The sequence below is a fragment of the Euleptes europaea genome, chromosome 3 (assembly GCF_029931775.1).
Source record: "Euleptes europaea isolate rEulEur1 chromosome 3, rEulEur1.hap1, whole genome shotgun sequence".
Taxonomy (NCBI): Eukaryota; Metazoa; Chordata; class Lepidosauria; order Squamata; family Sphaerodactylidae; genus Euleptes; species Euleptes europaea.
In genome coordinates, this window is record NC_079314.1 from 12,494,471 (window position 1) to 12,511,310 (window position 16,840).

At 50.0% G+C, this 16,840-nt stretch overlaps 1 protein-coding gene across 1 annotated transcript in view; it reads right to left on the reverse strand.

Moving 5' to 3' along the window:
* Positions 1-623: 623 nt before the first annotated feature.
* The window catches only part of KCNN4 (potassium calcium-activated channel subfamily N member 4), a 37,165-nt gene continuing 20,948 nt past the window's right edge, over positions 624-16,840 (reverse strand). The window contains exons 3-8 of the mRNA XM_056846353.1: positions 12,516-12,925; positions 10,422-10,557; positions 7,819-7,929; positions 6,880-6,998; positions 4,570-4,639; positions 624-770 (exon numbers count right to left, since the gene is read on the reverse strand). Of these exons, the coding sequence (XP_056702331.1) occupies positions 624-770; positions 4,570-4,639; positions 6,880-6,998; positions 7,819-7,929; positions 10,422-10,557; positions 12,516-12,925 (993 nt within the window). The remainder of the gene's footprint in view (positions 771-4,569; positions 4,640-6,879; positions 6,999-7,818; positions 7,930-10,421; positions 10,558-12,515; positions 12,926-16,840) is intronic.

Sequence of the window (16,840 nt, forward strand, 5' to 3'; positions counted from 1 at the left end):
GCTACCATGGCATTTGTTTCCAGTATCTGGGAAATGGGTGTGCTGTTTACACCTCCTTCTGGGTTCTCTTGTCTTTTCACCTGGTGCAGCCAGTGTGGCACAGTGGGTAAGCTGTCAGACTGGGATCCTTTCAAATCCCCACTCTGCCAAGGAAGCTTGCCCAGTAACTTTGAGCCATTTGTGTTCTCTCAGCTTAACTTCCCTCACAGGGAATGGTGTTGTAAGCTGCTTTGGGTCCCCATCGGGGAGAAAAGCAACTATAAAGAAATGCTTTGTGCATCTTAGAATCATAGAAGGGGCCATACAGGCCATCTAGTCCAGCCCCCTGCTCAATGCAGGATCAGCCTAGAGCATCCCTGACAAGTGCTTGTCCAGCCTGTGCTTGAAGACTGCCAGTGAGGGGGAGCTCACCACCTCCCTAGGTAGCTGAACCCCAGTGACTCCTAACCCCTTCACCTCCCCCACGCACACGCCATTTGTAGTTTACCCAGTATGGCTCAGAGTTAATCGACTTGAGCTATTCTCAACAACATTTATTCCAGTTGCGGAATCTGAACCAATCAGAGGAGCTAGCACAGATGCCCTGCGTTGCCCGTACCTTGTTGGCCGTGCTGGGGTGGGGGTCATAGGCCCTGCTGCTTGGACTCCACCAGGGCCGAGAGCAGCTTCAAGGCCTCCTCCAGTTTGCTGTCCAAGGCCTCGATCCGCTTCTCCAGCTCCCGGTGAGAGTTGCTGAGGCTGGAGCTGAGGTCGCACATGATCATTTGCATCTGCCAGGGAAGGACACAGTTGGCCGGTTAACCCTGGGTCTGGTGTTGAGAAAGGGCTGGAGGGAGCCCATCCTGTAGCCAAAGCCGGCCACTGGCTCTCGACAGGGGGGGTGCAGAAGAACTTGGGGCTTAGCTCTGCTGCCAATGCATGCTGTTTTGTTTTTACCCACTGAGTTGTCATGGTTCCTGCCCAAGGAGCTCGGGGATTAGAAGAAGAGTTGGTTTTTACACCTAGTTTTTAAGGAGTTTCAAAGTGGCTTACAATCGCCTTCCTCTCCCCGCAACAGACACCTTGTGAGGTAGGTGGGGCTGAGAGAGTGTGACTGGCCCAAGGGCACCCAGCAGGCTTCATGTGGAGGTGTTGGGAAACCAACCCAGTTCACCAGATTAGAGTCCGCCACTCACGTGAAGGAGTGGGGAATCAAACCCAGTTCTCCAGATTAGAGTCTGCCGCTCGTGGAAGAGTGGGGAAACCAACCTGGTTCACCAGATCAGAGTTCACTGCTCATGTGGAGGAGCAGGGAATCAAATCCGATTCTCCAAATTAGAGTCCACCACTCTTAACCACTACACCATGCTGGCTCCAGTTAGGTGGAAGGGCTGAGCATTCTCCTTTTGAGTACGCACACCCATATATCCATCCATTTGTTGGTGCCTTGTGGAATGAAAAAAACAGGTATGGGAGCGGGGTGGTAAAAGGGGAGGGATGCAGCCTTTAGCTACGCTGCTTTGAAGGCAAAGCTTAGCTCCACCCCCCAACGGGGGCAACAGGTGAAGCATCCAGAGGGACACACAGACAGCAGTCAACCCAGTTTCCCCTGTAACTTAGGAGACAATGAGGGTATCTTATTTATCTACCTATTCCCCCCTAGAGCAAAGGGGAACAAAATGGGAGCCCGATGAGTTGTACACAGGTAGGGAACAAGGTTGTTTGGGCGCTTCCCTTTACTTGCAGGGGGCTTCCGGTTGTCCAAGGTTGGGGGACAGATCCATGTGTGGAAGGAGCCCAAGTTAAGGGATGGGAGAACGGTGGAGCTGAGGGGGTCCTGGTGGGCCTGAGGGTAGAATGGAATGGCACAGCCTACAGAAGAGTCACCAAAAGGGGGTAATACCCCAGATTCAAATTCTAGCTGGGCAGCTGTGTGAGTCTGTTGCAGCACAAATAACCAAAAGTTAAACTGCGGAACTCCCTGCTCCACGATGTGATGGCTGCCAACTTGGAAGGCTTGAAGAGGGGAGTGGACATGTTCATGGAGGAGAGGGCTATCCATAACTACTCGTCAAAATGGATAGCAGTCGTGATGCACACCTACTCTACAACAGCAGTTCCCAAACCTTTTGAGTCATGGAGCACTAATTTTCACCTAGCACCTATATACTAAACAGACAATATTTTTCTTTCCAATCTCCACGGAGGACAAGGAGATGTTTCACGGAGCACTTGCTCCATGCCTATCATATTGGGTGCTGTGGATCACAGGTAGGATAATGCTGCTGCAGTCATCTTACTTGTGGGCTTCCTAGAAGAACCTGGTTGGCCTCTGTGTGAACAGACTGCTGGACTTGATGGACCTTAGTCTTGTGACGCCTTTAAGACTGACCAATTCATTTGTGTCAGAAACTGTTGTGGGTCACTTGGCCAGAAGCAGTCATCACCTTCCCCTGATCCTAGAGTTGCCAACCTCCAGCCTGGAGAGCTCCCAAAATTACAACTAATCTTCCCGCGACAGAGATCACATCTGGACGAAATGGCTGCTGTGGAGGGTGGTCTCTGTGGCATGATACAGGTGCCCCTGCCTGGAAGAGGAATCACGTTTCCCCAAGGACAAATTAGTATTGTGCTGGGAAACTGGCATACTTTGCCAGCAGAAGTGCCACCTCCAAAGTAGACCTGTACCCTTGGTGTGCAGCAAATGGGCAGATGTTTGTTACGCTAAAAGCTTAATCGTCATAGAAGATTCCCTCTCCTGGATTCTTTGTGAACCCTCCACCTGCTGAACGATGCTATGCCCGGTAGGCCAACTTAAAGAAGCATAGAGTTGAAAGGGACCACCAGGGTCATCTAGTCTGATCCCCTGCACAATGCAAGAAATTCACAACTACCTCCCCCCACACCCCCAGAGACCCATACTTCATGCCCAGAAGATGGCCAAGGTGCCCTCCCTCTCATGATCTGGCTAAGGTTATAGAATCAGCATTGCTGACAGATGGCCATCTAGGCATGTCTTAAAAACCTCGAGGAAAGAAGAGCTTACCACCTCCCGAGGAAGCCTGTTCCACTGAGGAACCGCTCTGTTAGAAAATTCTTCCTAATGTCTAGACCAAGGGTGGAGAACCTTTTTCTTGCCAAGGGCCATTTGCACATTTATAACATCATTCGGGGGCCATACCGGGCATAGCTCTCCCGGCATGGGGGGGAGAGGCTAGGGTTGCCAGGTCTCCAGCCACCACCTGCAGGTTGGCAACCCTAGGAGAGGCTATGCAAGGGAGGGAAGGAAAGAACGAAGGAAAGATGGCCGGGGCAAAGGAGGACGGCAGGGGCTTGGGGGGGGACGGACCTCCGGCGGCACGCCAAGAGTGCAGGCCAGGGGAAAGGAGGACGGCGAGGGCTGGGGGGGGAACCTCTAGCGGCGGCGCTCGAGCAGGGGGTGGGCTGGGCGGGGACCCTAGGCAGGCAGACCACGGGCCGGATACAACGATCCCGCAAGCCGTTTCTGGCCCACGGACCGGAGGTTCCCCACCCCTGGTCTCGACAGAAACTCTTGATTTAATTTCAACCCGTTGGTCCGGTCTTCTGGAGCAACAGAAAACAACTTGGCACCCTCCTCTCTAGGACTGTCCTTCAAGTACTTGAAGATGGTTATCATATCATCATCATCCCTTTATTGGCATACCAACATAATACAGAAGGGTACAAAAGGAATGGAGATATTAAAAAGTGCCCATTATAGAATAGTTAAAAGACAGTTACATCGAATAGAGCTGTTTGTTGATAATGCCATCTAATTAACTGTTTGGCGGGCTTTTAAAACAAACTTTAAAAACTGTGCCACCGTCTCCAATATATGGTGCGAACAGTTGTTCAATAAATAGGAACCATTAAAAGGATCTGAGACATTCTGTCTATTAACCAACAGGGGGCTTAAAAGCTCGTTAAGTGATTCTGTGTAGAAACTACAATAAAATAAGACATGAGCAACCGTTTCAATACAATTGCTGCCACAAGGGCAAAGCCTGTCAGACAGAGGAATTTTCCGAAATCTGCCTTCAAGAAGCACAGATGGCAAAATATTAAATCTGGCCATAGAAATGGTTCTATGTTGAGAAGGATCACACAGGTGAGATAAGTATGGGGAGGGCTGATAAAAATCAAAAGATACCCCTAAATTTGATGGGGAGCATGTTTTATGGTTATCATATCCCCTCTCAGTCTTCTCCTCTTCAGGGTAAACATACCCAGCTCATTCAACCTTTCCTCATAGGACTTGGTCTCCAGACCCTGCACCATCTTTGTTGCCCTCCTCTGGACACGTTCCAGCTTGTCTACATCTTTCTTAAATTGCGGTGGCCAAAACTGAACACAATACTCTAGGTGAGGTCTAACCAGAGCAGAGTAAAGCAATACCATCACTTCGCGTGATCTGGACACTATACTTCTGTTGATACATTTCCCCAATTTGTCAACTAAATACTATGTGGAACCTTATTTAAAGCCTTACTGAAATCAAGATAAACTACGTATGTCTACAGCGTTCCCCTGATCCAGCAAGGGAGTAACTTTTGTCAGAAAAAGACTCACCTTAGAAACGTCCACCAATGCGTTAACTTGATCGCGGATCTTCCGGTGCTTCACCCGCACATGCCGGAACCTGCAAGGAAGACAGAGTTAGAGCCCCCAACTACCTAATGCCCCCCCAGGTGCTGCCTCCCTCCTAAATGCAACAACAACAAATTAATAGTTAAAATGTATAGTGCCATTTCCCAGGAAACCCTGGGGACTATACTTTGGGGAGTGCACTCGCTATATTTAAACAAAATTCAGCAATCCTTTCCTTGTATCAAGAACAGCAACCACGGTCATTGTTTGGGTTAATGAATCGCTAATGATTTCCATGTCTTATTGTTTGCTAGCAAAGTTTAATAACTAGCATGCCTTGAAAAACACCTTTTACCAATAAGCATACTTCAAAAAGAGGCTGGGTGGGGGGGGAGGGCAGTCTACCTTTGGTCACCCTTTCACTGACTCCACAAAGGTCTTGGTGTGAATATCCCTCCGGTTGTTTCCTTAGAAAAGGAAGAAGAGTTGGTTTTTATATGCCAATTGTCTCTATTTTTTAAGGAGAATCAAACCGGCTTACAATCACCTTCCTTTCCTCTCTCCACAACAGACACCATGCATGGGAGGCTTTGCCTTGGATGTGTTGCTCTCTAGATGCATATTTTTCCCATCTGCATTCTCAAAACTCAAAAATAATCCCCCATGCAGAGTTTTGAGAATTCGGATGGGGAAAATGTGCATCTAGAGAGTGGGAAATCCAAGGCAAAACCTCACATGCATAAATGACACTTGTGAGGTAAGTGAGGTTGAGAGAGCTGTAAGAAAACTGTGACTAGCCCAGGGGTCGGCAAACTCATTAGTCAAAAGAGCCAAATATCAACAGTACAACGATTGAGATTTCTTTTGAGAGCCAAATTTCTTAAACTTAAACTATATAGGTAGGTACACTGTTTATTAACTTAATAAACTTTAATTAAAGTTTTAAGTCTTAATTAAACTATAGGCACACTGAATAAAACTTGATATCATACTTAATAGTGATCTTATTTATTGATAAAAATTAAATTGTAAGTCCCTGCCATTTCCCCCTCCCCGTCCGGAGTCCTCGTCTGGAGGCCTGGCCTACCGCCATAAAAGCCTATTGGTAGACCTGGCCTCTGGCTGAGTCCCATTAGGAGGCCAGGTCTACCCATTGGCTTTCTTGGCAGTAGACCTGGCCTCCGGAGGCCCATAGAAGCCAATTGGTAGACCTGGCCTCTGAAGGGGGACTTTTTCCCCTCCTCGGAGTCCAGGTCTACCGCCAAGAAAGCCAGTGGGTAGACATGGCCTCCCAATGGGACTCAGCCAGAGGCCAGGTATACCAAAGGAAGCCCGCCCCGCCCAACAGCTGATAGGCGGGGGGGGGCAGGAACCAACAAGCTGCCCACCCAGCAATCGTGCGGCTAGAGGGGAGGGGAGGCTTTAGCCTCCCAACCATTGAGGGCAAGGGAAAGGGGGACCCGGCCATTCTCCACGGTGGGGGGGGGGGGGAAGACAGCACACCCGCTCGCCCGCTCTCTCTCTCTCTCAGGTGCGCCGGCTCCGCAGCCCGGCTGCCGGTGCGAGGTGGCGCAAGATCAGGGTCTCCGAACCAAGTTCGGAGAGCCGCACTCAACGGGCCAAAGAGCCGCATGCGGCTCTGGAGCCGCAGTTTTGAGACCCCTGGACTAGCCCAAGGTCACCCAGCTGGCTGCATGTGGAGGACTGGGGAAACCAACTCGGTTCACAAGATTGGAGTCCACCGCTCATGTGGAGGAGTGCGGAAACAAACCCAGTTCTCCAGATTAGGGTCCACTGCTCTTAGCCACTACACCACACTGGACTTCCCCCCCCCCCAATGCATTTGATCTGACTAGCCCAACTGTTGGTGATGATTCTTTAGAACCAGGCATTCCTAGATGTGGCTTTATCCTCAAAATCTAGATGGAATGGATCTGGATCGATGACTTGCCTGCAGGTGCCACACCAAGAGCATCTAAGATCGGTGAGGTAAATCCTAGCGTGGGAAGTTGACATGTTAATGACACGACACTGTTTTTCTCTATGTTCCTCACCTCTAAAGCCTCCCAGGAGTTCTGGGCCTGGCCACCCTAACCAGCACAGTTGTGCCACAAACATGCCCCGTGCCAGCTCTCCTATCTATGCTGCAGGGGTCTGAGCAACCCAGTCAGCTAACCAATCTCCCTTCTCTTTTTGCTGTGGCCACCAGGCCCTCCCAGGGTAGGGAGCTGGACTCCAGAATCCACCCTGCATGCCACCCTGCATGCCACAGGGCACCCGGGGCGCACTTACGTGTGGATGGCCGACAGCAGCTTCCGGTGGTGCTGGCGCGCCCTTCGCCCGTCCTTCCTTTTCGTGTGCTTGTACAGCAGCCAAGCCTCCTGCAGCACATTGGCAGCTGAACATTTCATCTGGAAGGGAACATAAGAAGAGCCCTGCTAGATCAGTCCTGTGGTTCCATTGGCAGCTGAACATTTCATCTGGAAGGGAACATAAGAAGAGCCCTGCTAGATCAGTCCTGTGGTTCATCTGGCCCACCATCCTGTCTCACACAGTGGCCAACCGGTTGTCCTGGAGGGCCAACAAACAGGGCATAAAAACCAAGGCCTTCTCTTGAGGTTGCTTCCTAGCACTGGGTTTCAGAGGTTAACTGCCTCTGGATGTGGAGGTTCCCTTCAGTTTCCGTGGCTGTGGTTTAAGAACATAAGACGAGCTCCACTGGATCAATCCAGCGGTCTATCTAGTCCAGCATCCTATCTCACACAGTGGCCACCAGTTACTCTGGAGGAACAACAAGCAGCACACAGAGGCCGAGGCCTTCCCCAGATGTTGCCTCCTGGCACTGGTATTCAGAAGTTTGCTGCCTCTGTATATGGAAGTTCCCTTTAGTCACCAGGGCTAGTAGCCACTGAGGGACCTATCCTTTGGGGTTGCCCAACCAGGCAACCAGTGGGAGACTGGGCGGGGCGAGATACCTGAATGTCAGCATAGGAAGCGTACACTGAGCCAGGTCAGTGGTCCATCCAGCTCAGAATAGTCTCTTCCGAATGGCGGCAGCTCCCCAGGGTCTTGGGCAGAGAAAGGGCGATCCCACCCGGCCCTGCTACCTGGAATTGTTTTAACTGGAGATGGAGGAGACTGAAGCCAGGACCTTTGGCATGCAGAGATCGTGTTCTGCTCCAAAGACACCACCCTGATCACCGCGGCAGCCAAGGCGGATGGTCCGGTTACCTCTTTGGTGCACTGGATGTCCATCATGAAATTGTGGACGTGCTTCTCCGCCCGGTTGAACTCCAGCTTATCAGCAGCCACGGCCACCAGAAGAGCGGTGCAGCCCACCCCCTGTGAACCGAGGAGAAGGCAGAGTGAGGAGACAACATGGGAGGGTGAAAAGCGCGAAGCCAGGGTGTATTGGCTAGTGTCGGATCTGGGAGATGCAGGTTCTAATCCTTTGTTTGCCTTGAAGTAAGACAAAGCAAGAGCCAGTGTGGTGTTGTGGTTAAGAGCAGCAGACTCTAATCTGGAGAACTGGGTTGGTTTCCCCACTCTTCCACATGAAGCCAGCTGGGTGACCTGGGGCTACTCACAGTTCTCTCCGGACTCTCTCAGCCCCACCTACCTCACAAGGTGTCTGTTGTGGGGAGAGGAAGGGAAGGAGTTTTAAGCCAGTTTGATTCTCTACCTTAAAAGGTAGAGAAAGTCCGCGAATAAAAACTAACTCCTCTTCTTGAAACAAGCTGGGTGACCCTTGGGCCCGTTCCACATCCTCACCTACCTCACAGGGTTGTTTTCAAGGCCGGTTCCAGGTTTTGAGAGACCCTGGGCAGAGTTCCCTAGGACTCTTTTTCTACCCAACACAAGGACTCCACACATGCCCTCCTTCCTTTCCCCAGCTTAAATGCCTCCCATCTGCCTGTATGTCCTTTCCCTGCCTGCTTGCGAGTTCTCCTACTGGCCATGGCCACCATGCCTGCAGTCATTTTCCCAGTGGCACCGGGCAGTGAGTGCGACTGGAAGCACGGTGGAGCGCTAGCAAATAAGTGAGGGGGGGGCGACAGCAGTGGGTCCCACCAGAAACCCTGGGCCCCGGCAGCCACCCCACCTCAGGGTATACTGACGCCCTGTTGTTGTGAGCATGAAGTAGGGAACGGAGTCCCGAGTCGTCCGCCCAGAGCTCCGCAGAGGAAGGGCAAGATAAAAACGCGAGACATGCAGAACCCATTAGGCACGTGATAGCTCAAGGTTAAGCTGCACGTGACGCACATGACTGGAACTCCAGACATTTGTTTAGCCCCCAAAAGCAAGTGCGTCGATACAAGGCAGATTTACCCCCACACTACCTAGCTCAGGGGTGTCAAACATAAGGCCCGCGGGCCGGATCCGGCCCCTTGAGAGCAATTATCCGGCCTGTGAGCCAGCCGAGGCAGCCACCACCACCCCCAACTCTCAATCTGGGCTGGCGAGGCATGGCTCGGCCCAACCAAGTGACATTTATGTCATATCCAGCCCTTGTAACAATTGAGTTTGATACCTCTGACCTAGGTTCACAAATAACTTGGGCTCCTGATAAAGGTCTAGTGGTGGTGGGGGGGGTTTCAAGGACCGACTCTCCATTGACCACCTTTGGGTTTGGCCATCAAAGATTTCACATGTATTTGTTACCCAGCCCAACTCTAATCCACCAGGGATTTCTGCACGGGCATGTTTGTGACCGCGAACGACAGTCATGCTTAACAATCCTCTGCAACGTCCTTGCATATTGCAAAACTTTGGAGAGCTCTAGTTCTGTGACTTTTCACTGTTTTACGGTCTGCCTTGAGACTGAAGACTGTTTTAGTCATATCCGTCCAGACGCCTCTGTTTGTTTTATGCTGCTTTTATGCACTGGCATGTTTTTATACCCCTGGGGCTTGGCTTTTATTGACGTGATGCTACAGTTTTACCTGTCAGCTGCCTTGCACAGGTTCTGGAGAGGTGGCCTACAAATTTTCTAAATAAATACATTTTCTACACTCAATATTTAGCCGTCGGTGCTGTTCCCCACCTTTTCTTGGTGTGTGACAAACTTCCATGCGTTTATTTTATTTTCAACACCGTTTGAACTCCCCCTTTCAGTTCAAAATTTTCAAGGCAGCGAACACAAATACGTTTTTAAGAATATCGACATCCAAAAAATAAAATGCCTCTAATGAACTATAAAAGCCGCAAGAATAAAGGTTAGAACACTTGAGGAAAGAGACTGAAGGTGCCAGATATGGGGATTGCCTCAGAGACAAAATGGATTCATTTCCCAGAATTTTCCTCCCTGAACGCAGATGCTGAATAGCCACCATGTATTGTTAAATATATTTCGTTTCAACTTGGGATACTTGCCTTCCTGGTTTGACTATAATAGTTGCTGTTAGTCAGCCAGGTAGTTGACATGGATCATAGCTTAATAACTGACAACATTTGATAATGACACACAGTGATATTTGGAATTAGACAGCATCTCACATTTTATAGTTCCCCACCTGTCGCTTCAATGCTTTTATTGTATTTTACACTGTGGGAGTGGGGGTTGTACTTTTATGTAAGTTTGTTTGTCTTTTATTACATATTTGTCTAAATGCAGCCTTTAAATATTTTAACACCAAGGTTACTGGATTTTAGTTCCTTTGTATTCTATTTTAATATACAAATTTTAAAAAATTAACTGTGCTCATATGGGCATCTTTTTGGCAGGCAGGAGGTCCCAGGCTCAATCCCCGGCATGTCCAGTTAAAAAAAAAAAGAGACAAGCAAATATAGGACTGACAGGCCAGGCAACCACAGTACGCGTCGATGGCACTTACCATAACACCAGTGAACAGGCACACCATCTTGCCACACACCGTTACTGGCACCACATCCCCATAGCCAATGGTGAGGAACGTGATGGGAATCAGCCAAACCGTTCTGCCCAGGTAGTCTTCATCATCCATGTGTTGTCTGTCGGGGAGAAATGAGAGAGCCTCGTCAGGAAACTGTCTTCCACAAGGCAGGGCCACATAGTGAGATGAAGTTCACACCACTCAGGGCATAGCTCGGAGGTCTGCTGTCATCATTGTCTACTCAGACCGGCAGCGGCTCTCCAGGACCTCAAGCAGAGGTCTTCCACATCGCCTAGTCCCTTTAACTGGAGATGCCGGGGATTGAACCTGGGACCCTCTGCATGCCAAGCAGATGCTCTACCACTGAGCCACAGCATAAGAGCGGTGGACTCTAATCTGGAGAACTGGGTTTGATTCCCCACTCCTCCACATGCAGCTTGCTGAGTGACCTTGGGCTAGTCACAGTTCTCTTCAAACTTTCAGCCCCACCTACTTCACAAGGTGTATGTTGTAGGGAGGGGAAGGGAAGGAAATTGTAAGCCAGCCTGATTCTCCTTAAAAGGTAGAGAAAGTCGGCCTATGAAAACCAACTCTTCTTCTTCTTCAAAAGGCAGGAATGGGAAGTCACCTGCCATAGCGGGTAAGTTGGCAACCCTGTCACCCAGCAAGCTTCTTGGGAGTGGGGATTCAAAGCTGGGTCTCCCAGATCCCAGTCTGACACTCTAACCACTACACCACAGTGCCACTCTCAGGCTGAGCTCTGCTAATGGCCTGCCACAAGACACGGTCATCCCAGAGGAGTCACCGTGTTAGCCTTGTCGCAGAACAATCAAACAGAAGTCCAGAGGGATCCTTCAAGACTAATAAAATAAGATTCCAGCATGAGGTTTTGTGAGTCAGAGTCTCACTTCATCAGATGCATCAGGCTCTGACTCATGAAAGCTCATCCTGGAATAAATGTTATTAGGCTTTAAGGTGCCACTGGACTTCTGCTTTCGTTCACAACAAACAAGTTAGTCTTTAAGAGACCACAGAACTCTATCGTGTTCTGCCTCGTTTCCCATGATCCCTTTGGGACTCATATGGTAACCTGACTCCAAAGGAAGACTATGATCAAAGGCTGCCAACCTCCAGGCAGAGCCTGGAGTTTGCCCAGAATTATAACTGGTCTCCAGACTAGAGGAAGAAAAAGAGTTGGTTTTTATACGACTTTCTCTACCTTTTAAGGAGAATCAAACCAGTTTACACTCCCCTTCCTCTCCCCACAACAGACTCCTTGTGAGGTAGGCGCCACCCTAAAGAACAACCTTATATTATCTGCCAGCATGGAATAATATAGCCTCTAATCCAGACCTGGGCATATAAGAATATAAGCCACTCATTTCCCCAGTATAGGACTGGGAAGTTGCAGATGTGAAGGAGGACAGGGGACCTACTTTGGTCTTCCACCACTTCCACATCCCTCGCTTCAACCTTTGCCTTGTTTCTCACTCAGCAGTAGGTGGGGCTGAGAGAGCTCTAAGAGACCTGTGACTAGCCCAAGGTCACCTAGTAGGTTTCATGCAGAGGAGTGGGGAAACCAACCCGGTTCACCAGATTAAGAGTCTGTCGCTCACGTGGAGGAGTGGGGGATCAAATCTGGTTCTCCAGATTAGAGTCCACCACTCTTAACAACTACACTACATTGCCTCTACAGAGATCAACTCCCCTAGATAAAATGGCTGCTCTGGAGGGCGGACTCTGTGGCATTATGACCCTCTGAGGTCCCTCCTCAGTAGGATTGCCACCCTCCAGGTAGTACTTGAACATCTCCTGCTATTACAATAGATCTCCAGATGACCAAGATCAGTTGCCCTGGGGAAAATGGATGCTCTGGAGGGTGGACTCTGCGGCACTATACCCTGCTCAAGTCCCTCCCCAAACCCTGCCCTCCTCCCCAGGCTCCATCCCTGAAATCTCTAGGTATTCCCCAACCCAGAGGTGGCAACCCTATTCCCCAGTCTCCACCCCCAAATATCTGGAAATGTCCCAATCCAGGGTTAGCAACCCTCGCCCCGGGTGGGGCCGGATCCTCACCTTTCGCAGACGGACAGCACCCAAAAGGCGATGACCCAGAGCCCCACGGTGAAGATGAGCAGCACCCGCCCCGGCTGGCTGTTGACCATCACCCGCAGCACGAAGGGGTACTGGAAGTGGATCTTGTTGAGGGAGCCGATGCTGCGGTAGGAGGCGTCCCCCAGCACGCTGCTCCGCAGGAGGACGGCCCGAGGCACCAGGTAGAGCCGGAGGAACATGAGCAGGGAAAGGATCATGTCGGTGTCCGAGAGGAAGACGAACGTCTTGGTGGGCTTCGGGTCCAGGCAGGGGGACTCTCCCAGGGGGAACGGGTGAAGGGAGCAGACCAAGAGCTCCAGCACCGCCAGGCCCAGCTTGGAGGCGCTGACTGCGATCCGCCAGTCGTCCAAGGAGTTGTCCAGCATGAAAAGCTGTGGAAGAGAAGGCAGAGAGAAGAGGGTTGCCAACTCCAGCTCGGGAAGTTCCGGGAGATTTGGGGGTGGAGCGAGGGTTGCCAGGTACCAAGTAATGGAGGGCAATTGCCCCCCAATCAAGGGGGCTGCCCGCTGCCCCTCAGTTGGCCAGCGAGTAGAAGCAGGCCAGTTGAAGGCAGGGTGAGTAAAGTCACTTGCGGGTTTACCCCAGAAGTGACGGGACGCTCTAGCACAGTGATGGCGAACCTTTTAGAGACCGAGTGCCCAAACTGCAACCCAAAACCCACTTATTTATCGCCAAGTGCCAACACGGCAATTTAACCTGAATACTGAGGTTTAGTTTAGAAAAAGCAACACATACATTAACATCTTTTGCCTTAAAAGAAAAACACTATAACAGAGCTTTCAATGATACAAACAACTTTTTATTGAAAGGTAAAAGTTTGCATTTGGCATGCTTTTGAACAATTAATGTTTGTTCAAAGCCCCTAAGCTGGGCGGTGGGGAGTCCAGGGAAGGGGGGGGGCTTTGAACTGCTCCGCGCTGCAGTTCCCAGCTGGGCGGCAGGGAGTCCAGGGAAGGCAGGCACGACGGCTGCTCAACTTACCCGCACGTGCCCACAGAGAGGGCTCAGCATGCTAAGTCCAGCACGCGTGCCATAGGTTCGCCAACACGGCTCTAGCACATTCCTCCAAAAATTCTGTGGTTTCCAGGGTAAACCCACAAGTGGCACAGTCGCACGGATTCCCTCACCCCACCCCACTACAACAAAGCTCCCACCGGTGGATAGGGTTGCCAGGTCCCTCTTTGCCATCGGCGGGAGGTTTTTGGGGTGGAGCCTGAGGAGGGCAGGGTTTGGGGAGGGACTTCAATGCCATAAAGTCCAATTGCCAAAGCAGCCATTTTCTCCAGGTGAACTGACATCGATCGGCTGGAGATCAGTTGTAATAGCAGGAGATCGCCAGCTACTACCTGGAGGTTAGTAACCCTACCGGTGGAGAAGGGGGACCTGGCAACCCTAGGTGGAGCGTGGAGAGGGTGGGGTTTGGGGAGGGAAGGGAGCTCAGTGGGGTATAATTAGGGTTACCAACCTCCAGGTACTAGCTGGAGATCTCCTGCTATTATAACTGATCTCCAGCCGACAGAGATCAGTTGAATTAGCAGGAGATGATCTGCTACTACCTGGCAGTTGGCAACCCTACTAAGAACACTTGTTGGGCACCTGGGAAGGTGTCTGTAGGTACCATTTTGGGGACCCCTGCTTTAAGGGAATCACTCTGACTCAGCTCTGGGGTGGGGGAACAGGAAATGGTCTTACATCACAGGGCTGTTGTAAGAGTTCCAAGAAGATGTTGCACTTTCTGTATAAATACTATGAATGCCAATTTCGGAATGAGCTTTGGAAATATCTTTTTTCTGTCTCGCCCTTTTTAAAATCCAGCACACAGGGAGCACGGCCCCGAATGCAGGAACTGCTATCCTGTTTGCTCAGTTTCATTTTGGGCATCTTCGTCCGCCTGTGTGAGCAGCGTTTGAGGAGGCGTTTTGGCAGCTCAGGTATCGTTGAGAGCGGCTTGCACCTCTGGGCATGTCTGTCTGTGTGACTCAAGCAGACAGCACCTCTAGGCACTCAGCAGGTTGCTAACATCTGTGGAATTTCTCCATCGCTACAAAGAGCCATTGGTGTCGTTCCGGAACAAAGTCAACATCAGAACCATCCATCCCCCATAGGGCGGCTTCAGTTCCTCTCACTGGGCAAAAGCCCAGGCATAATATATTTTTTATTTATTTAATACATTTTCATCCCATCCTTCTCCCGAGGAGCTTGGGATAGCATGCGTCATTTCCCCCCTTCCCCCATTTTATCCTCAAAACATCGACCCTGTGAGGTAGGCTAGGCCAGGAGCTTGTGGGGGGACCAGCGTCACTCAGCGAGCTTTATGGCACATTCGAACTCAGGTCTCCCAGACCCTAAACCAATCCTCTAACCCCCACTACCCCAACGCTAGTCTTTATTGGTGATTATAATTTTTTAAATTTATTTAAACACTTATATCCTGCCTTTCCTCATGGTCCAAGGTGGCTTGCTATAATAGTTAAAACATTTCCATTTAAAACCAAATATAAAATCTCCTCCCCGCCCCCACCATTCCATTTTTCAATACTTGGCTGACTTTGCAATATATTATATATTTTATATTTCCACCGGGGGGTGGGGTATCTTCTGGACTTTACATTTAAGTGTTGCAGTGTTCGGTCTATCGATTGGACTGATTTAAAAGATGCCTGGTTAATCTTAAAAGATGCTACCAGTTAAATTGGGCAGCAGATTAAAACACACACACGCAAATGTTAAGGATTTTGAATACAAGTGCTTAAGAAATCTATGGGGTGGCAGCTCCCATCTTAAAACATCTCTCTCTCTCTCTCCCTCCCTCCCTCTCATATGTACACACACATACACATACACAGACAAGAAGGGATGCTTCTTCTAAGAGATTGCAGAGGGTAGCTGTGTTGGTTTGCAGTAGAACAGCTGGATTTGAGTGCAGTAGCACTTTTGAGGCCAACAAGATTTTCAGGGAACAAGCGTTCGAAAGTCAAAGTTCCCTTGGTATCTGACCAAGGGAGTTTTGACTCTCGAAAGCTTATACCCCAAAAATCTCGTCAGTCTCTAAGGTGCTACTGGACTTGAATCCAGCTCTTCTATGAAGAGAGCCAACGTGGTGTAGTGGTTAAGAGTGATAGTTTGGAGCGTAGGACTCTGATCTGGAGAACCGGGTTTGATTCCCCACTCCTCCACATGAGTGGCAGGCCTCAATCTGGTGAACCGGGTTGGTTTCCCCACCCCTACACATGAAGTCAGCTGGGGGACCTTGGGCTGGTCACACTCTCTATGCCCCACTTACCTCACAGGGTGTCTATGGAGGGATTATCAGCTGAACACATGAAGCTGCCTTCTACTGAATCAGACCCTTGGTCCATCAAAGTCAGTCTTGTCTACTCAGACCGGCAGCGGCTCTCCAGGGTCTCAGGCAGAGGTCTTTCACATCACCTACTTGCCTAGTCCCTTTAACTGGAGATGCCAAGGACTGAACCTGGGACCTTCTACATGCCAAGCAGATGCTCTACCACTTCCTTAACTGGTACAGAAAGTCAGCATATAACAACCAAATCTTCTTCTTCTTCCTTTTCCTTGCTTGCGGACTTGCAGCAACATCCATATGCATCATCTTGAAAAGAGTACTGTTTCCCCAACAGTCTTATTCCTAGCAGTTGTGTGTGTGTGTTGTAAACTTTGTAAAGCAGGATATAAATTCCTCAGCCAACTACATAATTGTTCAGGCCGATTTCTGAAGCTTTAATCAATTTAACAATTAATAGATTTTAAAAAATGTCTCCCATTGAGTTAACCGGTTATTTCCAAGTAACTGAGGAGCCTAAGATTTATTTCTTCCAGACAGTGCCTGGATGAATGTCTTGATGGCTAATTCTGGCCCCTGTACACGGTCTTTAAAAATCAGCATTTGGCTGTGTAGACCTGCACAGAACCTTGAACTGAATTCGAAGCACCGTAAAGTGCTTTTGACCAAACCAAACCAAACATTAGGTCTAAGCAGCCCTGAACAATTGACTGACGAATGTCATCCCTGAGCCAGCCATGATATCCACCCCTCTAACTGCAGCTTAGCAGTCGCTGCTTGAAAGACACCGTGACTCAGCCAGGAAACGCCTCCCGCTCAAATCAGCCGCTCTGATCAAACGGCCCAGAGGAAAGAAAACCCGCCTGATGTATATTTTCCGTGTGTCACCAACTCGTTTCTGCTTCAAAAGGAGGTAGAGTGCGGTGAGCCTATATGGGCTACTTCTGGGCTCCCGTCCCAGACCTTGAACGTACAAGTCCCAACTTCC